Source organism: Coturnix japonica, unplaced genomic scaffold (assembly GCF_054131305.1).
Source record: "Coturnix japonica strain WE unplaced genomic scaffold, WE-NBRP24 Scf053, whole genome shotgun sequence".
In the NCBI taxonomy this organism is placed as follows: domain Eukaryota; kingdom Metazoa; phylum Chordata; class Aves; order Galliformes; family Phasianidae; genus Coturnix; species Coturnix japonica.
Window position 1 is genome coordinate 1,438,119 of NW_028188956.1, and position 26,291 is coordinate 1,464,409.

At 50.2% G+C, this 26,291-nt stretch overlaps 1 protein-coding gene and 1 pseudogene across 2 annotated transcripts; one reads left to right on the top strand and one right to left on the bottom strand.

Moving 5' to 3' along the window:
- The first annotated feature begins 3,306 nt into the window (after positions 1–3,306).
- LOC146752056 (maestro heat-like repeat-containing protein family member 7) lies at positions 3,307–9,908 on the top strand. Its single transcript, XM_085533065.1, has 21 exons — positions 3,307–3,525; positions 3,628–3,750; positions 3,977–4,056; positions 4,183–4,300; positions 4,416–4,502; positions 4,773–4,877; positions 5,010–5,190; positions 5,267–5,373; positions 5,594–5,743; positions 5,889–6,043; positions 6,146–6,293; positions 6,513–6,691; positions 6,775–6,912; positions 7,074–7,188; positions 7,332–7,469; positions 7,684–7,860; positions 8,166–8,321; positions 8,502–8,603; positions 8,692–8,800; positions 8,893–8,952; positions 9,067–9,908. The coding sequence occupies exons 1-21, from the start codon at positions 3,307–3,309 to the stop codon at positions 9,234–9,236; spliced, it is 2,817 nt and encodes a 938-aa protein (XP_085389191.1). The 3' UTR covers positions 9,237–9,908.
- Positions 9,909–10,313: 405 nt separating this feature from the next.
- LOC146752057 (man(5)GlcNAc(2)-PP-dolichol translocation protein RFT1-like) lies at positions 10,314–19,705 on the bottom strand (annotated as a pseudogene). The gene is made up of 13 exons (XR_014941006.1): positions 19,593–19,705; positions 19,389–19,474; positions 19,163–19,279; positions 18,586–18,775; positions 17,860–17,960; positions 17,281–17,415; positions 16,509–16,587; positions 16,188–16,238; positions 15,320–15,450; positions 14,053–14,197; positions 13,335–13,440; positions 12,011–12,260; positions 10,314–11,559 (listed from the first exon to the last, which is right to left on the bottom strand). The product of XR_014941006.1 is annotated as a man(5)GlcNAc(2)-PP-dolichol translocation protein RFT1-like (transcript).
- Positions 19,706–26,291: the final 6,586 nt, after the last annotated feature.

Consider the following 26,291-nt stretch of genomic DNA (forward strand, 5'->3'; position numbering starts at 1 on the left):
AGTGCAAAACCTTGCACTTTGCCGTGTTGAACCTCATTAGGTTCACCCGAGCCCAGCTTTCCAGCCTGTCAAGGTCCCTCTGAATGGCATCTGTTCCCTCCACCGTATCGACTGCACCACTCAGCTTGGTGTCATCAGCAAACTTGCTGAGGGTGCACTCCATTCCCTCATCGATGTCATTAATAAAGATGTTAAAGAGCACCGGTCCCAAGACAGACCCTTGAGGGACGCCGCTCGTTACCGGCCTCCACCTGGACATAGAGCCATTGACCACCACCCTCTGTCTGCAGCCTTTCAACCAATTGCTTATCCATCTAGTTGTCCACCCATCAAATCCACCTCCCTCCAATTTGGAGATGAGGATGTGATGGGGGACCATGTCAAAGGCCTTGCTCAGGTCCAGGTAAATGACATCGGTCGCCTTCCCTTCATCCACCAACGCCGTCACTCCATCATAGAAGGCCACAAGATTAGTTAAGCATGACCTTCCCCTGGTGAAGCCATGCTGGCTGTCTCGGATCACATGCTTGTTCTTTATGTGATCAAGCATGTTGTCCAGGAGGATCTGTTCCATAATCTTCCCAGGCACAGAGGTGAGACTCACCGGCCTGTAGTTACCCGGGTCATCCCTGCTCCCCTTCTTGTAAATGGGAGTGACGTGACCCTTCCTCCAATCATCCGGGACCTCACCTGACAGCCACGACTTCTCAAATATGATGGAGAGCGGCTCAGCAACCACCTCAGCCAGCTCCTTCAGAACCCTGGGATGCACGCCATCTGGCCCCATAGACTTATACTCATTCAGTCTAAGGAGGCACTCTCGGACTTGCTCTACCCTTACAGTGGGGAGGGATTTACCTCCTTGGTCCCCACATGGAGGTATGGGGGTGCAAGACTTAGGGACGTGAAAAAGACTAGAATCCTGGCCACCAGTGAAGACCGAGGTGAAGAACTCATTCAGCACCTCAGCTTTCTCTTCATCTGTTGAAGCCAGTTCTCCTTTTAAATTTACCAGAGTAGGCACGCCCATTTTGGCCTGTCTCTTCTGGCCAATGTACCTGTAGAAGGTTTTCTTGTTGTTTTTCACATCCCTCGCCAAGTTCAGTTCTGCCTGCGCCTTGGCTTTCCTGATCCCACATCTGCAAGTTCGGACGGCATCCCTGTATTCTTCCCGGGTGACACAGCCTTGTTTCCAGAGCTTGTACACCCCTTTCTTCACCCTCAGTTCTCTTAGCAGGTCCTTGCTGAGCCATGCCGGTTTTCTACCTCTCCTGCCCACTTTCTTAATCAGGGGAATGGAGACCTCTTGTGCTGCCAGGAGGGCATCCTTGAACAGTAGCCAGCTCTCCTCAACGTCCTTATCTTTGAGGGCAGCGCGCCAGGGGATCTTGGCCAGCATTCCATTGAGTAGCTTGAAGTCTGCTCTTCTAAAGTTGAGCATCCTGGTCCTGCTCTTTGCCAGGCCCACATCGCTTGAGATCACAAACTCAACCAGGGCATGATCGCTGGAGCCCAGGCAGCCTCCAACCTTGACGCCTTTGATGATCTCCTCAGCGTTGGTGAGCAGCAGGTCCAGCAACGCTTGACCTCTGGTCGGTCTGTCCAATACCTGAACCAGAAAGCTATCATCAATGGATTCCAAGAGCCTTCTGGAGCTCTTGCAGCTCGCCGTGTGGTTTTCCCAACAGATGTCAGGATGGTTGAAGTCCCCCACCAGGACAAGAGCCCGTGAGCCAGACGCCTCACGCATCTGGAGCAAGAAAGCCTCATCAGCAGCCTCCCCTTGATCAGGTGGCCTGTAGTATACCCCTAGTACCAGCTGACCTTTATTAGTCCCATCTCTAATCCTAACCCACAGGCTCTCAACCTGTTCTTGACTGTTTCTCATGGGGAGCTCCTCACAGTTTATCCAATCTCTGACATAAAGGGCGACTCCCCCACCCTTCCTACCTCGCCTATCTCTCCTAAAGAGCCTATAGCCATCGATGGTAGTATCCCAATTATGGGAGTCATCCCACCATGTTTCTGTGATAGCAACAATGTCATAATTTTCAGAGTGCATCACAGTTTCCAGTTCCTCCTGCTTGTTACTCAGGCTCCGTGCATTAGTATAAAGGCACTTCAGCCGGGCTGTCCGTCTCACCACCTTCATAAGCGATCCAGGATCCACTAGAACAGCGGCATCCCCAGCATCCCCCTGCCCTACTCCCTCCTTTTGCACTCTGCAATCTTTGCCCACAGAGTTTGGTTCAATCCCTCGAATGTACCGTTCAACCCCAGTAGCCCTTAATTTGCCCCCTTCCCCCTTCGTTCCTAGTTTAAAGACCTATCAATGAGTCCCGCTAATTCTTCAGCTAATACCCTCTTACCCCTCAGGGACAGGCTGCTTGCATCAGCAGCCTTCATTCCAGGTGCAGTGTAGATTGCCCCATGGTCAAAATAGCCGAAATTCTTGTGTTTGCACCAGCTCTTAAGCCATCTGTTTAAGAGATGGGTTTTTTGGATCCTCCCTGTATCTTTTCCTGACACCATGGGCATAGAAGAAAAGATCACCTGCACCCCAGCTCCTTCAAGTATTCGCCCCATTCCCCTGAAGTCTGTGCATTGAGGTAATGGAGCACTGCAGGGCTGGGCTGAGGGCACAGCCCTTCCACTGCAAGGTCACTGGGGAGCCCTGAACGAGGGCCAGGACTGGGGGCCTGGATGGGGTGCTTGGGCTCTGCACACCAAGCAGGGCACACTGCACCATCCCATCCCATCCCATCCCATCCCATCCCATCCCATCCCATCCCATCCCATCCCATCTCATCCCATCCCATCCCATCCCATCCCATCCCATCCCATCTCATCCCATCCCATCCCATCCCATCCCATCGCATCCCATCCCATCCCATCTTGCTCAGCAACAGCTAGAAACACTGCTGCATTACCAACACTGTTTTTCTCCTAAAGCCGAAACAGAGCACCAGATGCCAAGAAGGGAAAATCAACTCCGTCCCAATGGAGACCAGAACATGGTTTAATTTGACAGGGGGGGATGCGGGGATGGACTGAAGAAGGACTCCCGGATCCCAACACTGCAGCTGTGGCAAACACACACAGTGAATACAAGGGCTCCTTCCAGACCGAACCTGCCCAAGGACAGGGACGGCTGTGGGGCTCTGGGGCGAGCCCAGGGCAAGAGGAGGGGTTCTATGTGGAGGCGGATGGAACGGGGTGAGATCACAGCCCTGTTACAATGGGCTTTGACCACCAGGAGGCAGAGCTGGAACACGAGGCTCATTCGCCGCTGTTCCTCGCTGCGAGATGGAGCAGAGACCCCCACTCCGAGTTCGAGAGGCTTGGCCAGAGAGGCGCGGAGCATCCCGCACCCCCACGGCCCCGCAGGGGCCCGGCGAGGTGCATGGGGTGCAGCCCCAGCAGGGGCCCGTGGGCTCAGCTGAGGATCCTTTTGCCTCCGTCGTGTCACCTCAGGACGAGGATCCCCTGAGCTACATCGACGCCTGCTGTGCATGCAGACCGCAGGTAGTGTGCACTCTGTGCTTCCATGGCTGCCCCTGCCCGGCTGTGCCCAGAGGGTGCCGGGGTCCCCCGATGCCAACCCCTGTAACTCCCCTCCTGTCTCAGACACAGGAACAGAAGCTGCGCTTTCTGGCCTGCGTCCGCACTGCCTGCACAGCTGCCATCACGGACAGCGTGGTCCACAGCCAGCTGTGTGACTACGTGCTGAAGGTGGTGCTGTGCATTGAGGTAATGGAGCACTGCAGGGCTGGGCTGAGGGCACAGCCCTTCCACTGCAAGGTCACTGGGGAGCCCTGAACGAGGGCCAGGACTGGGGGCCTGGATGGGGTGCTTGGGCTCTGCACACCAAGCAGGGCACACTGCACCATCCCATCCCATCCCATCCCATCCCATCCCATCCCATCCCATCCCATCCCATCCCATCCCATCCCATCCCATCCCGCTGTGCCCACAGGCGCTGCTGCAGGAGGAGCCCGCCGAGCACCTGGACACGGAGCTCCGGCAGCAGGCCATGAGCACCATCGCCGCCATGAGGTACCGCCCCAGCACGGCTTTGCCAGCGTGGAGGCATCGGTCCCAGCCGGGGCCCTGAGCGGGACAGGCTGCAGGGCACAGGGTGCTGAGCGGAGCATCACACCTCTGCCCTCTCTCCCCTCACAGTGGAGCATGGCTGCTTCCAGAGGAGAAGAACGGTCTCCTGCGTGCCTGCCTCGGCAGCGTCCTCCACCTCCCTTGCTACGAGGACGACGCGGACCTGGATGCGGCACTCTACGTGGAGGTGCACATCAGCTGAGCCCTGGGGACGCTTCCTGGTCACCAGCACCCGGGATGCCCCTCTGCTGCCAGCAGGACGCAGCAGGGCAGGCCGCCCTGACCCCTGTCCTCCTTTGCAGACCATGGAAGCCCTGCACCACCTGCTGCAGGTGCTGGTGAGCAGCGCTGGCCGCTTTGTCCTCGTGGAGCTGCAGAACATCATGGAGGTTTGGATGTGGCAACGCTGGGGTTTGCGGGGATGGTTCAAGGCCACAAAGGAGGGATCCACACGAGGTCCCCCCAGGGCCTGCTGCGGGCAGGGGGTGCTGGCCCAAAACTAGCCCGTGTGGTGTTAGAGGGATGGGTGGGGAGCAGCGGGAAGATGGCAGGGCTGCAGCAGGACAGGGATGCAACCACCCACCCCGCTGCAGCTGGGGAGCAAGGGGAAGGACGAGTGCCCCGTGCTGTGGGCACAACAGCAACTTTTCTCTCCACAGCTCCTGCTGCCCTTCACCACGTGCCAGCTGGCGGCCGTGGAGGAGAGGGCTGTGGTGTGCATTGCCAGGCTGCTTGCCTTCAGCAACACCTGCGTCTTGCCTGAGGTAGGGAGTCCCGGCGCGCTCAGCTCTGGGACCACATCCTGGCTCCCCAGCCAGAGCCCACCTGTGTCCAGGCTTGCACAGAGCCTGGGCTGGGCCCTGCTGCCCACTCAGCCGTGCTGCCTCTCTCCCCAGCTGTGCACCTGCTTCGTTGGAACCGCGGTGTTCCAGCACAAGTGCCAGGAGAACCAACGCTTCCCCGTGCTGGGAAAGCTGGTCGGACACCTCATCCTGTCCTGCACTTCCACGGATGACAGGACCAGAGATGAGGCGATTAATGCTGTTCATCAGCTTTTCATCTTCATCGCTGCCCCAAGTGAGAGGAGTTGTGTTGGGCTAGGTCCCTCCAGATGCCCAGACCCCTCACTGACACCGTGTGTGCTCCTGTCCAGGACTGCCATGGCAACCGGAGGAGCGCACAGTACCACAGCTCTGGGACAGCCAAACTTCGCTCCACCAGGAGGTTTCCCGTGAGGACAGAGCCAGAAATATCTTCGAGGTACAAAGAGCAAACCCTGAGCCCACAGGAGAACCCAGGCCTGCAGTGTCAGGAAGAGTGCACGCACTGTCCCCGAGCAGCCCTGGTGCCTTTGGGGCCCTCACGCTTCATATCCCTGGCATCACCCAGCACAGCCTCTGCTCCCAGTTCTCCTGGGACACCTGCACAGCTGAGCAGCCAAGCAGAGGATAAGTCATCCCTCCTCTCCTCCCTCCCACAGGTCCTTCTGAAATACCTCCTGTACCCTGAAAAGGTCAACATTTTACTCACAGCCATTGAGAGCATGAAAGCACCGAGCCTCCACAGCACCCAGCTGGCTGCCCACATGGTGGATGTGCTCGCAGGAGAGGCTCGCTTCCCTCCACAGCAGGTGGGAACCTGCTGCTGCCTCCGCTCCAGCCCTGGGGGCTCTGCTCCATCCCTGGCACTGCGCTTGGCCGGCAGGCAGCAGTGGGGATGGCAGCAGGGCCCTGCTCTGGTGCCATCCCATTCTCACCCATGCTCCCCCCCTCCAGGTGCAAAAGATTGTGAAGGCGATCCACAGCAGCCTGCCTTCCATCAAAGCCAAGCCAGCTCTTGAAAGCCTGAGCAGGGCCTTGCTTGTGCTGGCCAGCAAATTCCCAAAGGAGATGGTCAGCAGCCTGCTGGTCTGCTCTCTCACCTGCTCCAGGTATGGGGCCACAGCCCTCAGGGCTCCTCTCCCCCCCCCTCCCCACCCCACGGCCGTCAGCCAGGCAGGAGCAGCCACGCTGACAGCCCTGGGGACCTGCAGAGTTGCTGTCACCATGTGGAGGGAAATGCTCTCGGAGTCTTCAACCGTGAAGACGGTGCTGCAGGAGGTGTTCCAAGTGCTCATAAACCACACTCTGCAGCACACCTCCCCATTCATCAAGGAGAGGCCACGTGTCCTTGCCCTGGCCGTGAGTTCCTCATTCACCCAGCTGAACCCCAGCTGAGTCCCCACTCCCCTTCCCTGTCCACCCTCGAGCCTTCTTCCTGCCCTGGGATGCATCCATAGACCTGCCTGGGGCTCTGGGGGTCTCCCTCCCCCCCCCTCCCTTTCTCCATCCCTACACTTCTAAAGACGGGATGGAAACCCAGGGGACAGGGCAAGAATCATATCCGGGTGCTTTCTGCAGGCAGCAAGGATCCTACCAGAGATACTCCAGCTGCCTCTGGTCCTCAAGGAGGCTGAAGCCATCTTCCCCCAGCTCTTCCCAGCCCTTCTCCTGCAAGTGTCCTTCACCACGGAGCTGACGCTGCAGGAGGTGGACATCTTCTGGGAGGGGCAACAGCAGCACCAGCTCACTCCCATCAGGTGCCACATCCCCGTCCCCCTGCTGCACCCAGGGACCCGGTGCTGGGGCTCCTGATGTGACTCGCACCCTTCTCCACCTGCAGGTCCGCGGTGCAGTCCTTGAAGGTGCTGCTCTGCAGCGTGGGCCTCCAGAAGCAGATGGAGGCCATCCAGGAGCAGGGGGGCTGGGACGCGCTTCTCAGCACTGTGACCCACCTCCAGGGTGTGCAGGTGGTGGCCAGGTGGGAGCCCTTCCTTGTGGTGTCACGGGGGTCCCCAGTTCTCAGCCAAACTGCAGCCACAGCACCAGAGCCTGTGGCCCCTGCAGCAGTGGCAAGAGGGCTGCACAGCCAGAGCTGCGTCTGCCTGGTTCAGGGCTCACGGTGCCTTCTTATCCCTGCAGGGTGATGAGGGAACTGCCTGCTGCTCTGCGTGACCCCATCTTCCAGCAGCTGGTTGAGCTGCTCAGCACCAACTTCTACTCCTGGGATATGGTGGCCATGGTCTTCCTCGTTGAGGTGAGCAACAGCTGCAGAAGCAGAGAACACTGGAGGCTGCAAGGCCACTGGCAGCACGAGCCCTGCTGCCTCCCTCGGGGCCTGCTGTCTTTCCCCAAGCTGACTGTTAGATCCAGCACTAAGAGCCACGTGTGTTGTTGCAGATGCTGGAATGCATGGACCTCAGCAAAGAGCTGCACCGCATCATAGGAATCTTTGCCCACTATCTGCAGAGCAAGAGGGTGGGCATGCAGCAGCTGGTGCTCAGGGGCATCCTGCAGCTCAGCAAGAGGCAGGACACGGTGAGCAGGGGTGGCCAGGAATGCCACAGGTTGGGCTGGGCCTGCCATGGGGCTGTAGCGGGGCCATGTACAACTCGGCAACTCTTCAGGCAGTGAGGAGCTGGTGCGCTCTGCCCACCCCATCACTGCCTGCTATTCAGGGCTGGTACTGGAGTAGCCTTGCCCTCATTACGCTTGCTGCCGTACCTAAAGGATGGGGTGTTTTTCCCCACAGGCAAGGACAATGATCATCTTCCTGCCGTGCATCATGGAGCAGCTGCAGGATGCAGATAGTGACATCCGTGCCACGGCCCTACCAATATTCAGCAACCTGCTGCACCTCCTGAAGGAGGTTAAGCTCAGCGTCATGGCTCTGGAGCTGGCCGGCAAGCTCCCAGCTCTGCTTAACGATGTAAGGATGATAGGGAGTCCAGCACACGAGGGATGTGGCTGCCAGCCCAGCGTGCCCATGCCTGCTGCCTTGTGACAGCGCACCAGGGGACTTTCCTGGCCGCTCACCAGGTTCAGGCACTGCGTGGTCCTGGGCAGACTTTCCGCTGGGCAGAGCTTGCACACTTTGGAGCAGTTCTGAGGGCATCCTCAAGATCTGCATCTTCTCAGCTCGGAGATTTTGCCCCCACTTCACTGGTGGTGCTGTCCCTGCTTGCCATGGACTTGGAGCTGCTGACACAGATGTCCTTCCTTCCTCCTCCACAGGAGTCCGGCATGGTGCGTCAGCTCTCCATCGACTTCTTCCTCAAAACGCTGAGCTTTGTGGAGGGCCAAGAAAAGAGGAAGATGCAGAAGACGGTGTGCAGGAACCTGGTCCTGCTGTATCTACACCTGCACGATGAGGAAGAGAACGTGTCCAAGGTGGGAATCAGGTTCATCTGGGGGAGGGTGATGCTGCTCCCGTGGTGCCCCCCATACATCAAGAGTACTGCAGCCCACAGCAGCATCAGCCCCTGCTGCTGCATCCTCCCTGCAGAGGGGCTCTGGGGACACGGGCTCTGCGGCTGCTCGGGCTGCGGTGCTATCTCAGCTCTTTGGCAGGCCTCCCAGAAAGCCCTCCTTGGTGCTGCACGGTTCCTGCGCTGGAGGAAGCTGGAGCACCTGGTGCAGACAGAGCAGTTCTGGCAGATCAGCGACTGCATGGTGTGTATGCGCAACAGTATGCCCATTCCCACACCCCAGGACAGGGTCGGGACCAGCCTGCACTGACCTCACATTCTTCCCTCTTCAGCTGACCAAGAGGAGGAGACAGAGTGCAGCGCAGGACTACCTGGGCGACTGCCTGCTCTACCTGCAGAGCCTGCAGGAAACCCTGCGACTGGAGGCCGTGAGGTTCATCGGTGAGCCACGAGGCTGAGCTTCCCCCATCCCCGGCCCTCCATGCTGCACCCACAGAACAGCGGGGGTCGCTGACGGGGCTTTGTGTTCGCAGGGCTCTTAGGGCGGCACATGAGGGATGAGCAGCGGGCTGACAGAGAGCACATCTACCAAAGTAAGCCAGGGAGTGGGATGTTGGGGCAGCCAGCAGGTGACATGCCTGTCCGTCGCTCCCTCCTGCCAGAGGGGAGAGCTGGGTCATCATGCCTCTCTGTTCCTCTTATCGCAGGCCTTCAGGGAATGAAGCATGACCCCAGTCCAGCTGTCGCTTCCTTGGCCCTTCAGACGCTGAAGATCCTGAAGGAAACGAGGCCACATCCACAAGGAGCCATTGGGCAGCTCTCCACCAGGCTCCGTGGCACATGGAGGAGGTGGCGCTCCTCCCGGGCAGACAGCTGAGCGCCCTGCAAAGCTCCCAGCATCTCCTGCCTGCTGCTCAGCCCCACTCCTCGGGCACATCACTTCCCTTTGCCCCATCGCCCGCACAAATTGTGCTTTTGGAAAGTAAATGGGAGTCGTTAGGACTGGCCCTAGTATCCAGTTTTCATAGTGACTGGGCCCGTGTGCTGCTTTGTAACCTGTTATACTGCAGATAACAGCGGAGCGACATAATGGGAGAATTTCTAGCATTTCCAATGCAGTCTCAGGAACTGCAATTATTAGGCATTATCCAGGTTATTATCCAGTGTGCTTCTATTTTATTAATAAATTGGATGTGAATCAAATAGGATCTAATGTTACCAATGCTGGAATCTATGGGAATAGGCATTTGATGTGTTAGTAATGCTGGTTACAATGCTGTTAGCCTACCAATGAGCCTTTTCTAAATTGGAGAAGACAAAACCTGGACAGAAATCTCGGGTGAAGGGGATGTTCCTGTATCATAGTGTGATCACTTCCTTTCAGCCCGCTCATCAGGATTTGTAAACTATGACCGTGCATCACTTGAGACAAAGCTGTTGGGTGCACCTGGGCTGGAGTCAGGGAGGTCACAAGTACCTGATGGGGGCGGTCACATGTACCGGTATATACTATTTGTTGCAAGGCATTAAATTCGTTCTTTTGGCATTACGCACTGTGTGTGAGTCTCATCTGTTCCCCATGTGCGGAGGCACGGTACTTTCACACGCAGCCTTGACTTGTCGCCGGATTTGGAGGCGACAGTTAAGAAAACATTTCTAACAGAACCAAACATTTCTAACGGTACCACAGTGATACCAGAAGGCATTTCACCCCGTCAGCTCTGTCCATTGGTACCAACTCCTCACTGCCATTGGAAGTGAAGATGCTTCTAGAGCTGTCTCAGGACCTGTGGAGTTTGCTATGTGATGACAGTGAAGTCTTCATGCTGTACGTCTCAGCACACTCGGCATTTCCTGCTCCACTCAAACCATGTGAAGGGAATGCTGGTTGTTACAACGTGCTGCTCGTATGCTCTGAAGTCACATCTTAGACCAGCAATACGACATGGCGCCCTTAGGAAACAAAATTCAATGCTTTATTGCTTCTGAGCATTGACATTTTCAATAAATTAAATCAACACAAAGGTTTATAACAAACACAAAAAGGAGCAACCAGATGAAAAACCTCGTTGTAAGAAAAAGCAGCATTTTTTTAATCCAAAAGCAAGAGATCCAACACGCACAAACCCAGAAGGAAATCTCATTCAACATACACAACGTTCCACTTTGCAGAAAGGCGAGACAAATCTGCTCATAACTGCACTGATCACCTCAGGTAGGAACAGAACAGCAGTGAAGTCAATGATATTTAACTCTACCTTCTGGAACTTGGACGTGACTGTAATTCACAGCTGTTGTTCGGCACTGCTCAAAAACCCACCACACTTCTGTCTAGAGAAAAGCTTCAGAGCATTTCTGACAAGCTAATCGATTCTCTCCTTACATGAATGATGCTGACAGAAGTAAACTCACACAGCCAGCTTGGACTTGGACACGCTGCATATTCCAGTAGCTTCCCTGCAAGTACCAGAACTGTCTGTTTAATGCTTCTCACTTCAGGGCACCGATAACTCAGGTTTTTCTGCGCTGCATTACGTTCCACTTTGGTACTGGTTTCGTGCTTGGTCCTCGCTCCAGTGTTTGCTTCAGGTTTTGGTTCTGGTTTTTGTTTTTCAACATCAAACCATTTCTTTGCTAACTTTTTCAACAGCCCACCATCCTCAATAAGGGTATTCTTAATTACATGTTAATTAAGACGTAAGCCATACAATGCCTTCATATATGTCTCCCTACCAGTAAGAATGGGAGCTCCCCACATTAATTCTGGCCATCAGTTCATGTCAGGCAGATGCACTACAGACCTTCATCACCAACGAGGCTGTTGGAAGAAAAGCTAAGAACGAATGATGCATGAAGAGAAAATTACTCGGCTCTCTTTCACTGTACAGAGTAGTTTAGTCAGCAACCACTTATACTGTCACTATCAATACTTCCAACAAACTCATGTGGAAACCTTTATCCAGGCAGACCCGTGCAAAGAATACAACCCTCCATAATTGCAGCCACGAACAAGAATTATTCTGCCCACGAGCATTTCATGTTCCTTTCTTCATATACTGGGAGAGGAACTGGCTTCTGACAAAGTGGACCAGCTTGGTCTCTGTGCAGAACATGGTAATGGTGGTAGCTGCAAAGCACAGCGCCCCAATGCTGATGTGAATCAGCCTTGACATCCAACCCTTATCGCAGCAGAAGAATGCCTAAAACAAAGGAAACCAGCAACTGAAGGAAAACCAGTTGGCACAAGGTAGGCCAGCTACATACATGATAGATGTTGTTGTTTTATTCCCCCTGCACTGCTTTTTTATTTTTTTAACCGAATCTTTAGTGACCATTTCTTTGCACTATCACCATCAATTACCAAGAACTAAGAATGTGGATATACAGATGGCCAGCAGAACTGTCTGACTCATTAGGTACACAGTTCTCTGCCACCTGGAGAAGGCAAGCGGGCACACATCTGAAGATCAATATAATTGCATGTCTTTGTTTCATTTTTAATAGATCTATACGCAGCCTTGCAAGATGTAATGGAAATCTCCAAGGCTATGGTTGTAAGCCTTTCCTGTTGATAATATTTCTTTCCTTCTGGTAATGAAGCCATCTGACAAACCTCCGCAGTGAAAGGAACATCCCGAGGCAGATACTTACCTCTGAATAAACAGTAATTCCTCCACTTATGACATAAGCGAGTATTAAAAACGGTGAGGGAAGCAAGCCTGTCAAAGGTCTGTAGGAGCTTTCCTTGAAGTACTCATAGATGTACTGGATGCTGTGAGCAATGCGAATACCCATATTAAAGCAGTTGGCAAGGATGAAGCCAACACTTCCGTGCCAGCGGGTCAAGAAATAAGAGATGCACAGGAACACGAAGGACAAGGCCAGCATAACAAAATTGTACCTAGGAAGAAGAAACAATATAAACAACATATGCAGTTGCACTATTTAATTACTAAACTCATTTTCAGAAGATAAAAATCCATTCGCTTTCTAAAACATGGGAGCAACAACTCCTGTCATCTGCTAACAGCCGGCAAGGCTGAGAAAAGAAATGCAGCACAAGAATGAAAAATACGTTGAGTAAACTAAACCAACAACTACTTTAAGTGAAGGAAATTCTATCCTACTATTCACCTGTGCATTCACTTCAGAAAACCTACTAACAATAATTAGCAGTATCAAACACTGAGGACTTTTTCCTTCTCTATTCGGTACTGAAGAACAATAACGCTCAATAGGGTGACACTTAGTCCTGCTCCAAACAGTGGCTTTAAAGAGAAGATCACACTTGGAAAGGGGGACAAAAGCAGTCCTTGCACATCTAAAAAGAATTGCTCAATTGCTAAACTGCTAAAAGAGGATCTCTTTTAATTAATGACCTAAAAAAAATAAAGGCCTAATTAATTTGGAACAGAGCTGTAATAGACAACAGCCACAGAAGTGAAACAAGTCCGATGGCAGCCATCAGGTTGCAGTGCCAACACACCACAACAGAGAACCAAGAAAACATCCAGGCTGCAAAACATCACAGGAAGTCATCTTGTCCAGAGCTCTCCTCAAGGCCGATAAACCACTGAACTCATGTCATCCCAAATGTGATCTATAGAAACTGTGACTGAGAAGTTTTAACAGCTGCAAGACTTTAAGGAGTTTAACATAACAGTCCACCTTAAAAACTGAAGCTTCTATTCACGTACATGTACAGAAAATAAGACTTCACATTAAATTACTTTCCCAGTTTGCTGTGTATTAAAGCTAATAACCTTGTCAGTTCGGATCCTTTTTACCCAAAGGTTTAAACTAAAGCTTTTACATCGAGTTCTGCACACAGTCCTTAAAACGACTGCAAAAAGAAACTGCCTTCTCAGTAACAGAAAAGCATTTCCAAGCGAATATCCAAGCAGAACAATTGTTCCCCATTTGCATGCTTAACTCCATGCAAATCACACACAGATGCACTGGGGGTACTCCTCACCTGTCCACTTCTTCTTTGCACATCGAAGCAAACGTGAAACATTCTGTTACTCCATTGACAGCAAGAAATAGGACATACAACGAGTAGCACCGGAGAAGATCGGGACCTACAACAAAATAAAGACAGAAGCATTACAAGGATAAAGAGATCATTATTTCTTTTATAAAGCCACAGTTTCATACTCCACAACAGAAGCTGTAACATTATCACCGATGATAACAGCAACTTCTGTGTCCCTTTGAGAAGCTTCTGGTCTGGACATCTTGACAAGATGACAAACAGAATAAACAAAGCAAGGGGAACCCAAACTCAAAGTACAAGGCGGCAGCAGCTATTAATGTAACAGACAAGATCTCCTCCACAAAAGTGGTGGTTGTATTTATTGGGCCATAAGCTGGTACACGTGACACAAGTCAGGAAAAGCCAATGCTTTATCCTTCCTTCCTTGTAAACCTCCTAATATTGTTAAAACTACTGCTGGGCTACATTCCAGCCTCTGCAAGCATCCCTGCAGGTAACTTTGGGAGCTGTGGTGCTACAGTTGGAATATTCTAAATGCATGCATCTACAGGAGGGCAAAGCAATCAAATAATTCTACCAGAATGAGGCTACTTGAAGCTCCTTTTAACCTGAGCTGATTTTTTTCAGACAGAAAGCTGACCGAGCCAAGAGCTCAGAACAGAGCTGAGAAACAAAAAACACAGCTAAAGCTTTTTACCTGTTTCAGAACTGAGCATTGAACCTCCATAAATATCCAGAGCCAGCTGAGAAAAGGCACATCCAAAAACAGCAATGGTAAGGCCAATCAGAAGCACCAGCTTCAACAGCAGTTCTAACACATTCGAAGCCATAGCAACATCATCCTGGAGAAAAAAACAGAAACAAAACAACAAAACCCAGCAGTCAATTACACGAACTAGAACCAGCACAACTGCTGCTGTCACCAAGAGAAACTGTTCCAGGGGGAAAAAGTCCACTGGCACAATGCAAGGCACAGCCAAGACTATTTTTTGGTATTGACACACCTACACACTTGGTCCTGGCTTCCAGCTGTGCTCAGGTATTCTTATTCTCTTCCGTATTATATGCAGAACTCTCAACAAAGATCAGCCATTGACAGCTCTGTTTCAGGGCTTAAGGAAAGGGGCAAACAGCAGCCAGTAAATAGCAAAGAAAAGCACAGCATTTGCCCAGGGCCACAGCCTGAATCACCAAAAGGGCCACGTCTTCATTGTTACACTGGACTACAAGTTTCGCCACAGCATAAGGAGCCACTTGTGAGTTCTGTACATGGTAAGATGCAGCTGCCCACACCCCTCATGAGGAGTCAAACCTCCTGCCAGGTGCACGGGATAAGCCCACACACAAACACACCATGAACACTCCACGTCAAACACACACACAGGTACACCTCTGTCAGCCTACCATTAACGTGAGACACGACACTTGGCTGACTGGGACCTTCCTATCTGACCAAGAATTTCTTCTAGAGCATACAGAAACCTCTCCTTCATGTAACCATCGTTACTGCGCAAACAATCCCAAAGCTCAGCCAAAACACAGCTGTCTTCCTCTGGAAAGGGCACCCTCTGAAGCGCTCAATGCTTACCAGCCTGTTGTATTTTCAAGTCAGTCAAATATTGTCAAGTGCCACTTATTTGCTGGAAAGAGATTGAACCTACAGTAATTGCCTCAGCACAGCTGCACAGACATGGTGCACAAGCACCATGCTGTTGGAGTAGAGGATTTTAACTTCAATTACCAGACAATGCAGCATTATGTCATTGCACCTCGTAACTCCTACTTCGCTACCTTTTTATCCATTTGCTTTTTGTCCAGACTCCTTCGGCATGGTCTCCACTTCAAGTTTCTTTCCAAATATCTTTACACTCAGTAATTTAAACACACGTCAGTCACACTCCTGATACAATTGATCTCCAACAGAAGGTAAGCATTTCATGTGGAACCAATACTAACAAACGTACCTGCTTCTGATCCTTTACATTCTTCCCTCTTTCCAATACTTGAGCGAAAAAGACATAAAAACTCTCTTCAATAGGCAAAAAGATGAACCTGGCCACCAGCGACCCGAGATTATTCACGATATCATACACACCTTCACAAACAAAACACACCAACAAGCTGTCACTTTTTTTCTGGCACAAATTCCTATTCCACATTTCTGATAAACAAAGAGAGAACCAGGGGAACTTAATGCAGCATTAGAGCAAATCTAGCAATAGCCCCAGACACCCCCAGGCAGCCCCTTCAGTTCTTACTACAGAGGAAGATAAAAGATCCAGATGCAAGAGAATCAGCCTGTGGCGCAGCCAGTGCTGTCACCTGAACTGCTGCTGCCATTCATTACTCTGTAAGGACACTGCTTTTATGGAGCACATTCAGTTGGAGATGTGATGCTACAAACAACAGTGTTCCTGCTGTAACAGCTAACAGACTGCAAAGGAAGACAACAGGGCCAAGAAAATGAAGAGAAGGAACTGCAATGTATCAGATACTATGCTGCCTCCTTCCAAGTTTTTAAAACAGAAACAAGACGCACAGCAGAAGAGGCACAACTGCCAAGTTTTGATCCAAGGGAGAAGCATTCCTTAAATCCACGACCCTCAAACAAGTTGCTCTGGTTTTGTTTCTTGTTTTTTGGTGTGTGTTATATTTAATAACCATTTACCCATCATTCTCTGAAATGCACCTCAACGTCCCAGCGCCACTGAAATCCTCCAACATTTTCATGTTATTTTCAAATGGTTTCTAATATTTTCAGTATTTTCAGAAGCAGACAAAAAGGAGCAACTAGAAAATGATGTCATTGTTGCACAGCATCGCCACACTCACCCTGATCGCCAAAGTTTATCACATTCAGAAAAGTCATCACGTATCGCTCACCTGAAGTTGAAAACACAGAAGTAAGGACAAACCCCCACATCTCTCCCCGTGTGTGTCCAGGCCCTGCTAACAGGACGCATTCCAGAGACATGTCCAGCAGGACGGTACAGTTCTGATCCTCCACAAACCTTCCGTAACTGCACCTGGGTTGCCAACACCTGCTGGTGCCGCTCTGACCACCATCCCCTCCCAGCCTTCCCAGGCTCCTTGTCCATTTTGTGACCTGCATCCACTTTTCTTCCCCCAGCATTCCCACACATCGAGCCTCACCCTCTGTCAAAATCTGCTTCAGGAAGGACTGTTTGAAGAAGCTCCAAGTCAGCCATGCTTCCTTCCAGTTAAGGAAAGCCTGCAAAATCAAAGAAGCAGCGTCACCCTGGTCTGGCTGACTTTCTCCCTTGTGGAAAATCACCATCTTTGCAGATACACAAAGGAACTGCATAAGTTTTCTACAGAGTAAATCACTCAACAGTAACCAGAGAGGGGGAAAAGTTGTTTAGCAGACGAATATAACTCTGCCCCTCACAGTACTGTACATCTTTCAGTGCTCTTCAAAGCACTCCTGCAAGCCTCACAAGACAGAACTGCCTTCATGTCCTCAATCTCTCAGTCTCTTCCTCATCTTTGCCTTTTCATTTCTTTCTTTGCCCCATTTCCTTTTTGGAGGACATCAGAGATCTGAGTATCTGCAGGACGCTGTGCACCACCACGTTCTGTCTGAGGAGAAGTTGAAGTACCAGCTCTGTAAGACAACCCTGGATTCTCTTCTACCTGATACCAGCTCACTCCCTTTAACACTGTAAATGTTCCATCTCCAATCAACAGATGAGGCAGCCAACGAGGCCCAGAAACAAAGAGCTCCAGGTTCACTGTGGTTTTCTGACAAGGATTTGAATGCAACAACTGTGAATGGAATTTTATGCAACCATGCTTCCTAACCAGCCATGGTGTCCAGGAGCAGAAATAATCTCTCAGTCACTCCATCAACTCCAGTTTTCAAAGCGCTCTCGTCAAAGACTTAAGAATGAACTGTGTGACCTACCTTATCCGCCATCCAGTTAGGTAACAGGCCTTTCATTCTTGTAATCGGAAATGACTTCTTTGTTGCTTCAGGAGACCCCAAGAACTTTGCAAAACAAACCACATAGCACAGCACCAGAACACTGGTGTACAAAAGCTGGAAAGACAAGGAAGGAAAAAAACAAAGAATGAGTGAGAACTCAGTGAGAAGTGAAGGCAGTTCTTCCTCCTGTCAACTCTGAACCTAGCTGAAGGCGTTACTGTAACTCCCCTCCCCACACACAGAGTACTGTTGATTTAAATTCATTTTAATCAGCAGATCAGCATCACAGCCCTCTGCCCTCAAGAACAGCTAAAGCACACACAACGTAACAACCTTATTCACAAAATGTACCTTTAGGCACACAACAAAGGTGCCCATTAAACTGACTGGGCTCAACGCGCCAAGTAACGTCTATCACCAAAATCCTTCACATTTAAACCCTCACCTCGGAGGAACATTCTCTCACCTCCTCAGTGTTATCTAGCAGGTTAAATGTCACAGACAGCAGCAAAGAACATTTCAGAGCAAGAATTTATATACAGAATACAGGAAACTTACCTGAGCCAAGGAAAAAATGTGAAGCCCCATTGCGGATAAAGGATGACTAAGATAACTGTCAAAGTGCATTTTGACACTATCGAAAGGCTTTCAGCAATTACCTTCAAGAAAGAGAAAATAGACAACGCTCATTTTTGCCAGCTTAACCACCTACAGGAAGGCAAAGCACTCCAGTTTCACACACACAACCCACAAAGGACCTGTAAGGCATTCACAGTCAGTGTGGCTACCACAGTTCTGCTGCTGCATTGACCACCTCACGCTGCAGCATCTCTGCACATTCTCAAGTCTTATACGGCACTTTTCCCCCATCACACTGCCCCGCTCCCTTGTGTGGGACCCACATGGGAGTAAATCCTGCTTGGCACAATCGTGACCCCAGCTGCTGCATTTCACAGCCTCACACCGACAGTGAAAAGCAGAAGTGTGGAAGGCGTCTGTGCCTCCCTCTGAGCAACACTTGTGATTATACATTTAATGAGCATTAGGGAGGTAACTTCTAAACAAATTAACTTCCTTTTTTAAACAGGAGCAAATTAACGTTACAAATACATTATGACTACATCGTACAGCACGAAGCAAACCATAGCTTCATTTGTTTTTTAAGCACCCCTGAACATGCACAGATCCAGTTCAGGAATCTGGTCTTCATTTCCATTACGTCACTTTTTCAGCACGAAGTTTCTCCGTCCCACACAGCCCTATGCTCACAGCTTCCCTACTAACCTTAAGCCTTACAAACAGGTGAGCCTGGGCTAAAACCCAGAATGGCTCCCCTAGAAGCTCAACAACTGCAGAGAGGCCAAACGCCACCACGCCAGCCTGATAGTGAGGAACCACGGATGGATCCGGAACTTCAAGTACGTGCAGCCAGACGAAGCCCAGGAAAACAGACCAGAAGACACCAAGAGGGACTCTAAAAAGTTAATGTAAAAACAGTCAGGTTTCCTTCAGCAGAAAAAAGAACAAGAGAAAATCTGATTCAAATTTCCCACGCTGCTGTACTTTACGTATGTCGAAAGAGATCAGACAAACTCATTGCTATTGTAGCTACAAGTTTTGGTGTAAAACCTGTCAGTGCGAGCTACTACTTGCAGCTATGAGTCTGACAGCCCCAATGTAACTGTTACAGTGAGCCTTCCAGGCAACGGCAGTGGAGTCAGCAGAAGAAAACATGCACGGCATGCAGTGCAGACACGGGCTGCAGACACGGGCCGCCTCGTGCAGGTCCCGCTGCAGGACCCGCCGCCTCCTCCAGCCGGAACCAGGAGTGAGCTCTAAAGCAAAGCGGAGCCGCTCTCACGTCAGCCACAGCAGGTTGATGGTCGCGGCCCAGCTCCGCTCCGCGCCGCCGCTCAAGCAGGCCCTGCGGAACGCCTCCCTGGCCAGGAACACCGCGGTGGAATAGAGCAGCGTCAGCCTGCGGGAGACACGACGGGACACGGGGTCGGCCCCGCTCCGTGCCAAGGAAACCCGGCCACCAGAGGCGGTTCCCGGCGGCTCCCATTGCCGGGGCAGCGCGGCGTCACCTCACGCTGACGACGCCGAGGAGCTCCCTGGACAGGTAGCGCAGCGTCAGCGCGTTCAGCCCGAAGGTGACCGCCCGGAACAGCACCTGCGGGGGAACGGGGGAGGAAAGCGCTGCCGGGGGGCCGGGCCGGCTCCCGCGGGCGCCGCCCAGGAGGGCGAGGAGCGGGAGGAGGCGGGGCCGGGGGTCCCGGGTCGGCCCGCACCTGCAGCAGGGCGCTGGACGAGGCCAGGCGGGCGGTCTGACGGAGAGCACCGACGGCCGCCATGACACCGAGCGACCGGCCGGAAGGACGGCGTCGCGCCGCGATGACGTCACGAGGGGGCGGACGGCAGCAGAGCTGAACCCGACCCGTGTGGTGCCTGTCAGCAGGTGGCGGCGGGGTGACACAGCGGGGTGTGCAGCGATACAATGTACGGCCTCAGTGTGCGGGGAAATGGCAGCCAGAGGCGTCCAGCTCCACTTGTGAATGTGGATGGAGCACAAGCAGCGCGTGTGAGCGCAGTGATGTGGTGCATTGCAGCACTGGGGGCACGGACAGGGAAGAAAAGCCCCAGATCTGGCCATGCAGCTTTTAGCAGCGCCGCATTCGGCTCTTGTTCTTTGCTGGCCAAAACACGGAGCTGCTGGTAGTGACAGTGCTGAGACACGGCGCTTTGTAGCTGACACTGCTCCACACAACTGTGCTGTTGTGCTCTTTGCACCCGGTGCAGTTCCCATGGAAATAAACGGCAGGCATTACTTTTGGAGCAGCCCGTACAATACAACTTCACCACCTCATTTTATCTGTGCCTTATCATCCTACCTAAAATGTAAGACTCTTTTCTGAGAATCCAATAGTACCGAAGGTTCATCGTAAGAGACACTTCAGGAGTCACCTCAGGCTGTTCTAAGCGGTAGAACACTCCCATCGCATCCTGAGGAATGTGGAGAGGTTCAAAGAAGAGGCTCTGACCCCACGTCTGAGGCTAAACCAGCACTGACATCCTCCGTGCACACCATACTCCTAACATTCCATGTCTGATGTGGAGCAAACTCCTGTCCATCCGCACACAAAACCTGATGCGATCAATTATGCTGAAAGCACAATACAGAAAGCAAAAACCTGTTCTCTGTCTGTGGCGAACCTGAAATCTTTCCAACAGAAACAGAGCCCCACAGCATCCCTATGGGAGCAGCAAGGCACAAATGCCACTTCTGACTACTGCAGTGACACCATACCCCGAGCCTGTGACTTGAATCACTTCATCCTCTCACAAACATTACATTGTACAGAACGAAACCCCGTAATGTTGTCAGTAACGTTTCCGAAGGGTATATGCAGGTTCACTGCAGCCTAGGAGAGAGCTAGCCAGGAAACCATGAAGTCAGCCTTGCTTTTTTATTGAATTATGGCAGTTTTCCAGACCTTTGTGTGATTATTAAAACAAAAGAGAGAACTGTGGTGCTTAACAATGAGATCAGATCAGCGGTACAGAGAGTGGAATGTGTAATTTGCAACAGGGGAGGCCCAAAATCAGACTTGCCTTGTTAAACCATACAGATAAAAGGGTGAGCAGCCCTTTTCACTGTGCAACACTGGGTTTTTCAACCAAATCCATGTGAGGCTGCTATGAGCTTTGCGTGTCATTTTCTTGAAGCACATGATGACTCACCAATAAAAAGTGAACTCATTCAGTCCGCTGGCTGTTTTGCAGCCCAGGCTTACATTTGGTCCCTTTTTACCTCTGAGCCAAAGTCTAGCATCATTAGCAAGAGGCCAAGCTAAGACATTTACTTACACGCAATACCATTTAACCACGTTAATAATGCAGGACATCAGGTGGTTCCAGCTGGGTAGTGCAGTGAAGACATATCAGCTATTTGCTCAGAACTGAACTGAGAAAACAGAACACTTCATCTTTGCTAACACCATCGTTACTGTCCGTGTTCTACACACAGAAGGTGTGCCCACGTGAAGAACACGCTCTGTGCTAACTGTGGGGCACAGCACACTCCTCGGTGGCTGCTCCTGCATTGCTGAAGGAAAGCAGTCTTTGTTAGCAGATCTTTTGCTTGGAAGACAAACCAAACAGTTACTTACACCAGAACACAGTAAAGCAAAAAGAATAATAAAGTTACTTGAAAAGTGATTGTGCAGAATGGACAAGGGAGAAATGCTCAATACTTGCAGAAGTAGAAAGAAAGGTCCTGAAAACAAGGGAGAATTCTGGCATCACTTATTTTAAAAGAATGGTGACTCAGTATTTAGAAAAGAGGTCAGCCACTGGATTTCACAACCACATGTGGAGAACACTACAGAGGAAACTGGATGGGTCTGCCAAAGCAGTCAGTGTAGGGCCGAGAGCTGCCTCCCCCACACACACCGAGGTGGATTCAAAACAAAAAAACACAGAACTCTCCTCTGCAACTATTTCTGAAGTGTTTGACCGGCAGAGTGCAAAAACCAGCAGCACTGAACTGCTACAGGGACCGAAATGTGCTGACATCACCAGAGCCAGGTGGGCAAATCCGAGACAGCTTCGTGTGTTACTGCCCATCCTGTACCCAGCTGTGCATAAATAGAAATGTCAGTCTAACTATTCCAATGCAGTCTGTAAGGTGAACAGACAACACGTGGAAAAGAAGGACTTCCCAGTCTTCTCCTGGAAGTGAATGAGAGGAATTTTATGGACAACAAGGAAAGCATATTGATAGTCAGAATGCTTGTACAGCACATGCATGCTATAAACTGCACTGTATTCCACGATACTGTCTCATCCTTGTTGCTCTCCTCTGGTGTTTTCAGCCTGGGTAACGTCAACTGAAGCAGCACACCTTACAGCACACACCGACATAACTAAACACAAGTCACAAATAAGGGAGAAGTGGAGCAGATCATTCCTTTATAAGATTAAAAAACCATCCTGGGGATTTTCTTTGAAACTTACGCCATGCGGTTCCTGAACTTCCTTTTCATCCCAATGGTTCCCAAACACTTTGTCCTTCACAAGACCGTCTTCCCCCCCTGGGGAAAACACAGCATTTCCACTGCTCAAGCATTACAGCTGGAAGGCACAGGACAGGAATTAAAGCACACTTCACTAAGTGAAACTGTTAACTGCATTTAGAGACTGAAATAATGCAGAAAGCCTAAAAGAATGAATGTCCTCTCCTTGCAGAAATGGATGGAGGTTTCAAGAACCAAAGCTCACCATCTGTCTCCCTTTCTGTCACTGAAGGAGCACGCCAGCTCCTTCATAGCATGCCTCTGATCCTCTCGTTTTCCAAGGCAAAAACCTAAGAATGACTCTCACAGGACTCATTAAGGCTGCTCCCTCCTCCAAGCAAAGAGTAAGCACAAGTAGAACTCTGCACAGTGCTCCCAGGAGATGCATGGGAAGACATGTACTGAGGCAGCCAACGCAGCTACTTTCACCTCTCTGGGAAACAGACTGAAAAAGCTGAGGCTGAAAGGACAAATGATGTTTTCAGTTTACTGCTTTAACTTCTCAGCTAAACAGCAAGGATGAGCTGTCCACAACTACGAGCAGTTTTGCTAGTAATTCACATGGCCACTCACTGGAATGAGGGACGCGCTGCTTAGTGACTTGTGTATAGAAGCAGGGAGCACACACATGTCATACAGCACAGGGGTTTAACAGCCAGTATCCTTACGGTGCTTTTTGAAAGCAGCCAGGACAGTCAGGTCACAAAGATCACAGCAGTCTTGACTGACTGATCTTCACTCACAGAGGGGTTCTTGAGATCTTTCCTGTTGCATTATAAAACGATGAGCATCAGAGCTCACACGTACACCTGCACAGTGGAAAGTACCCAACGTTCATTGAAGTCATCCAGGATGCACGCAGCATTCAGAGATTCGTGGTCCTTTTACATACCCACAAAGCACTGTGTACTTCGAAGACAAGGAAGTGGTGTACAGACACACACCTGTGATTGCTTGGCCCCACTGATGCTGTTAGCAGCCAGGTTTGATCAGAGGCTGAGCAGTCAAAAACTCTTTCAGAATCTTATCCACCATCCTCTCTTCAGCTCCCCTGCTGGAGCTGTTTTCACATCCGTGAAAATCTATTAAACTCTAATGTTTGCTTTTGTAACAAAGTCCTCCAAGACTGAAAACAGCCTTCCTTTTCTCTCCCTTTTTACTGTTTAATAACTTGTACAGAAATAGCCATGCTGCAGATCTGACAAAAGCCAACCCACCACAAACCGTGAAACAAACATGCACATAAAAACTTGGGGCAGGGGAGGAAACCCTCCAAAAATCCACAACCTATTTGAGACTTTATAAAGACTCCTCCCAGCCTCACCATGGGGTGTTTGGCCTCAGCCCACCCCCCACAGAAAATATTCTCTTTTTTCCCCTTGTGAGAATACTGACAAATGTGGGTGGCAGCCTGGGGCTCTTCTCCTGGCTCACAGCATTGCCCAAACACACACAGCCCGCCTCCATGCTAAAGTAAAACTGCAGCATTAAAATATTTCTGCGTGCTGCATCTGTTCTCACCACCCACAGTCTTGCTCCTGCCTTGCTGCTCTTGCCTACTGGCGTGAGTATTCCAGCTTTAGATAGAACTGTTTTAGGGATACAGGCCAAGAAGGTTAACGACAGTTAGCTTTTGTTGTTTGGGTTTAATATGGTTAAAATCTGTGCCCACACCCAGTATTAATAAACAGGCTCAGTCCGTGGCAGTGGACAGGTTCATCCCTGCAGAAGAGAACTGCCAAGTGAGTGCCAGCAACTACTCCAAGTCTGTGCAGCACCGCCTGCAGAAAGTGCTCTGTACTCTTCCTTACTGACGTTCTTGGGTTGGATGTCTTTGGGAAAGCTGCCTGTTTTCTGTGCTAGGATGACCGAAATCAAGCAGCTTTCGACTTCCAAATCCATCCACAGTCCAACTAAATCTTGACAATGAGAAGTCCCTGTTCTATAGCTCTACTACATGGACACTCAGCTGCTGGTCCAAACGTGGCACTCTGAAATTATGCAGGTTCTCAAGCAGCTCTACAATTACTGGAAAGTTAATTCCAGAACTGCTGCAGTGAATTGTTTTTAGCAGCTATTAACCTATGTAAATGTCCATCTGTTCTGATTCCTTTCCACTGCTGAGTGTCCAGTGTCTGTTTTGTGATTTGAAGGTGACTGAACGTTACAGTCAGCTGTGAACAGGAAAGGTAACGGGTCACTAAAGCACACAGAAAGTCAGCATCGTTTGTAAGGTGGAAATGAAAAACCATAGTCTTCATTCTGATAGTCCCTCTCGCTACCAGCCTTTATTACTGCTGAAATGAGAAAATCAGACTAGAGGGAAAGTTGTAATTAATGGAGTGGAATTAATCCAGGTCACTCTATTACTCTGGCTTTGCACAAGGGTAACTCTACTCCAGTAACTTCAGCTGAGTTTTTCTGGCACAAACCCACTGTAAGCAAAAGCAAAATTTAGCCTCTCGTTTGTTCTCATTAGGCTCCTGGCCCTTAAGCATCAGACTGACTGGAAACAGTTTACAGCCTTCAAGTTAGAAAGGAGAAAAATCTGACTAACAAGAAAAACACAAGTGTGCCAAATAAATATGGTACTGTTTTATAGACTACAGGATCAAAAAGATGCAGAAACACTTGTCTTAAAAGAAAGGTGACAGGGCTTAGCAAGAAAGCACTCTTAATGGCTATAGCTGCTACTGAAACTGCTGCCTCTTGTCACTAATCTTGGGCAAACTGCTTTTTTTTTCTTTCCTCTTAAATTGAAACCATAATCCTGCTATGAAGCAGAGCAGCCACGAATTAAGAGTTTTGGTAGCTATTATAAAAGGTTAGATTTTATGACAGATAAGACAATATTTCTGAGGTTTCTTAAAGCATGACTGTGATGAGAATGACGATAAAAGCACCCCGTGTATCAGGGTGAGCACAGGAGACATTACATATTTTGCAGTCTAAAAGTAGCAGAAAGCTTGTTAGTTTTGAAGTGACTTGGAAACAAGCTGGCTCCATTTTGCAAAGGTTCCTCCCTGTGCTGCCAATCACAGCCTTAGACTCCTTTTCTAGGTCTCTGTCTCTTTATTAGAGCAAATAGGAAGCGACAGTAATGACACCAATGATGGATGCAGTATCTGCGATACAGTTTTCTCCCATTTCTCTCCAGGGATTGGGCTGATTAACAAATCTGAATTTGTGTTTGCAGTCACGGACTATTTATGGGGCTTGAGAATGTCAGCAGTCATGGAACTTCATACCATATATTTTTCATCACCCCTTTTTTTCCCAGAGCAAACAGCCTGTTCAGGAATGACCACAGTTTTGACTGTAATCATTCATCTAACTGCTTATTTGTGCCTATTTGTCCCAGATACATAGAAAGGCTTGGATTGGAAAGGACCTTAAAGATCATCTCGCTCCAAACCTCCTGCCATGGGCTGGGTTGGTCTCCACCCCTTAGTTCAGGCTGCCTATCCAACCTGGCCTTGAAGGCACCATTCGCCTCCAGAGATGAGGCAGAGATGTGGGACGTGCAGAGGCCAATCCTCACCTGCATCGGTTAGGGTCAGTTCAACTCTTGCACAGCAGCCAAATCACTGGTTCTAAGATACAGACTTGCTCTTAAAAAAGCTTGTCTTGCCACAAATCTTTAGTTCTGAATAAATAGAGAAGCTATTTAGAGCTAAAACTAGCATTTGCATAGCCCTGCAAAGACTTCAGCAGAAGCCGGTATCTGAGAATAGGAACAAAACGTAAAACATGTTTGAAAGAAGGATGGCCATTCTCAGAAATAACTCAGCAGAGAGCTAAAATAAACCACACCCCATGGCAATGGTTAGCTAAAATATTCTATCCTATCTTTTATTAACTGTAACAAGAACAGACTAAGAACTGCTGACAATACACACATTTTACAGAGAAAAC